The sequence below is a fragment of the Volvox carteri genome (assembly GCF_000143455.1).
Source record: "Volvox carteri f. nagariensis unplaced genomic scaffold VOLCAscaffold_69, whole genome shotgun sequence".
NCBI lineage: Eukaryota > Viridiplantae > Chlorophyta > Chlorophyceae > Chlamydomonadales > Volvocaceae > Volvox > Volvox carteri.
In genome coordinates, this window is record NW_003307612.1 from 408,098 (window position 1) to 412,720 (window position 4,623).

At 53.8% G+C, this 4,623-nt stretch overlaps 1 protein-coding gene across 1 annotated transcript in view; it reads right to left on the reverse strand.

The window, feature by feature from the left end:
• The window catches only part of VOLCADRAFT_98215 (uncharacterized protein), a gene marked incomplete at both ends in the record, with an annotated part of 12,122 nt that extends 9,082 nt beyond the window's left edge, over positions 1-3,040 (reverse strand). Inside the window, 3 exons of the mRNA XM_002957119.1 lie at positions 500-673; positions 1,234-2,041; positions 2,955-3,040. Coding sequence (XP_002957165.1) covers positions 500-673; positions 1,234-2,041; positions 2,955-3,040 — 1,068 coding nt within the window. The remainder of the gene's footprint in view (positions 1-499; positions 674-1,233; positions 2,042-2,954) is intronic.
• Positions 3,041-4,623: the final 1,583 nt, after the last annotated feature.

A 4,623-nucleotide genomic window follows, 5' to 3' on the forward strand; every position in this document is an offset into this window, starting at 1 on the left:
GAGGCGGGCTAGGTGGCGGCGGACTAGGCGGTGGTGGGTTAGGGGGGATAGGACTTGGCGGTGGTGGGCTTGGCGGTGGTGGGCTGGGTGGTGGCGGGCTGGGAGGGTTGGGGCTCGGCGGCAGAGGGCTGGGTGGGCTGGGTGGGTTGGGTAACCGAGGTCCTGGGCTGGGAGGTACTGGGCTGGCTGGAGGTTGGTTAGGCGGGCTAGGGTGAGGAGAGGGTGGAAGGGGCGGACTGGGAGGCTCTGGACTCGGCGCCATTGGGTCTGGAGGATTTGGACTAGGCGGCGGTGGGCTGGGCGGTGGGGGACTGGGTGGTGGGGGACTGGGGGGAATAGGGCTTGGAGGCGGTGGGCTAGGTGGGGGTGGGCTTGGCGGTCTGGGACTGGGCGGGTTAGGTTTTGGAGGCGGTGGGCTTGGTGGGGTTGGGCTGGGGGGGGGTTGAGGTGGGCTACGAGGGGGAGGCCTGGGTGATGGTGGTCTTGGGGCGGGACGCACCGGGGGAGGGTTCAACCGGCAGGTAGATATGGCGGACAAATCGACCATGACTCCACAGACCCCACTTCCGATGTCACTGCTGGAACAGGGGCTATCGGAGAGTCCACAGCACTGGCCCGCACCCAGGCCGATTCCGGAACAATTCAAATTGCCCGTGATTTGTGTGTCATAAACCTGAGAAGGGAGTGAGGGACGCAGGGCAGCAGGGAAGCGAAAATCGGAATGGAGGGTCGCGTTGAGGCACATAGAGTATCATGGCGGAGGCGACAGCCAATCTCTGGCCGTCTTGCACATAAACGGGTGTTAGCTGTGCTGCTGCGCTTATTTGCTGTCCTCAAACAGATTGCGATTGTACCTCCATGGCCCCAAGGAGGACGGCGAAAGGATGGTTGGTGCATGCTACTGCTGATGCTGCTGCTGCCCCTGCGGCTGCTCGTTGGTTGCGAGGTGGTGCTCTCTGAGGAAGGAGCGATTGGGTTGTCCATAGGATGCAACTGGCTTAAATCAGTAGGCAGAATGACTTATTCTCCGAGCGCAGATGTCCGGACTTCTCATAACACTCCACCTAAGGCGGCTGATTCAGCAAGCACCCTGCTGTGTTCGGCTCATTAACCCCTTAGGCGCAACCATTCAAAATTGTCCAATACAGCAACACAATATTAACCAACCCAAGGAGGTAAATCTACAACAAATGTACGGGAGAACATACGATGTACGACAGTCACGCGCCGTACCTGCAGCGGGAGTAAGGTGAAGCTGACAGGGATGTAGTAGGAAAAGAACGTCGCGCCCTCACACTTGCCGAAGTCCGTTATGGTACCTGCCGGACCGCACCCTGTTGGGACGCACTGGCTGCTGCGGCAGCACACCCAGCCGAAGGTCCCGCCATTGCTCTTGCAGGCACTCATGTCCACGGTCACCGAACGGGCCGCCGTCCCGGTGTTAGTGCCTGTGCAGCTTATGGAAATGCAGCTGGTAAGGGTGGTGCAGTTAAGACAGGTGCTGCTATTGGCGAGCAGCCCCCGATGCTGATGATAGATGTGGTCGCGGTTGTGCTGTCGCTGCTGCTGCCGAAGGGCACCAGAGGACTCAGCTAAGGGGGGCAGTCCCGCGGCTGCCGCCTCTGCTGGGGTCGCCGCCAAGCCGAAGGTTGGTGCGACAGCTGCTATGCCTGCTGCCTCTGGCCTTGCTCCTTCACGTACTCCTGCTCCCCCTGCTGCTCCGGGTCCTACTGCTGCTGCTAATCCTGTTGCTCCTGCTCCTGCTCCTGCTACTCCTGCTCCTGCTCCTGCTCCTGCTGCTGCTGTGCCCGATTCTGTCCTTGTCCCTGGTTCTGTTCCTGCTCTCCGTGTCACTGCTGCTCCTCCTGCTGCTCCTGCTCCTGCTCCAGCTCCTGCTCCTGCTGCCGCTCCTGCTGCTGCTGCCGATCCCGATCCCGATTTTGCTGCTGCTGCGACTGCCATCAGAAGAAGCGATAGCAACAGCCGGGATGTCGTGCATGCCCGCAGGGAAATAAAACGTCCGCAAGTTGGGTGGCCATGGCTGCTGGACGCCAAGGCAGATATCGACATCAGCCAATGTTGTCGAGTATGCAGTGTCTGGCGTCGGTCTTGATGATTTTGCTTGTATTCTACAACGTTTTTGTATTTGCACCGCGATCTCATGGTCGCGGCGTCGTTTCTACTCCAGCGCTGCGACAAGAAACGTGCTGCAGCCGGCCTATTTCACTCACAATTTTTGGGCTCTGAGACCATATGTATTCAGTAAGGTGTGTTCTTGTGATGAACTACAACTGGTAAGTGGCGCTATTGGGGTCCAGCTCACAACAACCAACTAAATAATGGCCGACGATGTCAACAAAGCACAGGTGTTTCATAACTAAATCCATTCATTCAGACTTCAAATCTGTTTCGCGCGTCTAATGCACGTGAAATGCTCCTACACGTTACTTTCGACGCCTTACGATAGGAGTTAGGTTGCGGAAGCCCAAGTGACCAATTGCCGAAGCTAGCCATTTCGACTTCTATCTGGCATCCTAGATAACTAACCTATGGATGAAATTATTTTTATTGCTAATACATTCTGTATAATCCAGCTCTGCGCACCTCACAGCCGGCCGACCGTTAGCTGTTTTTTAATCCGAAGCTATCCAATAACAACGTGTTCGACCACCGGATTGCTGTATTACTCCAGGCATGCAGTAAGATCGATCAATAATCATCTACATCTCCGATTGTCCTGGTTAACGTTCAGCTGCTAGTGTAAGTCAGCTAAGTCAGTTTTCCGACGTTTTCCCATCTATTTAAGCCCAATTAGCTGCAGGTGCATAAAGAGCCCACTTGACTTAAAGTAGGCAGGACGATATTCAAGAGATATCGAGTAAATGATTCCATGCCAGCTTTCACCGTTAGAATCCGGCGAGCACTAGAATAGCCGCGCCGGCAGCCACACGCACCTTTCAGTCTTTGCTAGTTCGTAACAATATTGTAGTGACGCAGCTAATCTTTGTCTTACAGTACGCAGGAACGACTTGAATTCCATGTAAGGTTTAGTGATTGAGCTGGCACGTCAAATTTGCTGGTGGGGTCTTAGGTGGGTTTGCCTGCTTGCATTATCTTGCGACGCAATCCTCTGCATGTGGCGAGGCCCAGAAATGGGTCCCTGTCGCTTTCTGTAGCCACGAAGCTGTAAATTTCCCTGTGGCATTACCAAGCAAGAAGATTTTCCAAGAGGGGGTATCAAGTCACCATATTTCAACTGCAGCTCAACCGGCGTTTTAGTGATGTGATCAGAGGGTGAGAAATACGGCTAGGGAGTGTCTGGGAGTGCAACCTTGAGCGGGACCTTCACTTGGCTGCGCGCACAATCTTTTCCCTGGCCCCATCTTAACTGTTGGACAGTGCCACCTAACTGCCTGCGGCCGGCATACCCGCCAGCCCAGTTTTCACGGTACCCCAGCGCCGTTTGGCTACCTTCGACATGATCCTTCCGCCATCTATTTTTCCTACTCCCCTTGCGATCCGTGGCTGGCAGTAAAGACGGGATCCTTTGGTATCTTCCCTGTCCTTTCCTATGTGCCCTTACTTCTGTCCGGATATTCAGAGGGACGCCCTAGAATAGGTTGAGTACCAGCAGTTCCGAGCCAAAGATGCGTTGTATTGGTAAACAAAGGGCCCAACCACACGGGCTTACGAGATGGTTAGCAACATAATACTTGCTGCAAATTTTTAAACTCGTTGCGTGTATGAAATGTTGCTGGCTTTATAACCATCATTGGATTCCCGGGGCACATTGCGTGCGGTAGCGTGCCCCGCGTGCCGCTGTACCCGCTGCATCGTTGGCACTCGTTGGCCCTGCAAAGTTGCCCGACAAAATGCGCAAAGCCACAATATGCAATGCATAAATTCTCCATATATTGAAGTCTTTCCGTCTAATGTTTACATACCGGAGGTTCATCCGTCTCCAGGCGGTCTACATGTGGAGCACTACAGCTGCACTAAGAACTAAAAACGCATACGAGTCTTACATGTAAAACCAATCTCAAAAGCTCAACTATTAGCATATAGACTTATAATTTGCATAGCTTAGCGACGGAGTGCTGGCGATAGCTTTCGGGCAGCCCTGCGAATGAAACGGCCAGCCGCGCAGGCAAGATTGCTGCAGCGTGCAAGCAACGGAATGATTCTCTCACAAATATCTATAATTTTTCATTGCTATGGCAATACAAGCAGCTCAAACAGTTCGTGTTCTGAGTTCCTGGATTCGGAGCATGTTTTAGCTTTTTAAACCAAGGAAGACTCCACGCGCTTCCTGAAGGCAGCATGTCTTGTCAATTACATTTCGACGTGCTTAAGCAGCCTCTCGCACAAATGTGTCCGGTCGTACTTCGCGAATAAAGCCTAAGTACACTCGTCCAAAAAAAGCCAGGAGCAAATTTTGCCGCGCAGATACGCGCGTACGATTCGCAAAATGCGCCTGTACAAGTGTATATAAAATTTCTTGGCGGATGAGGACCAGGTGCGCCAGCGCGTTGCGCAGGTGGGCATGTTGGCCATAGCCGCACGCTGGACTATTGCGTGGATGCTTTGCAGTAAATAAAAGCACCTAAAGCCAACGTCGTAGCT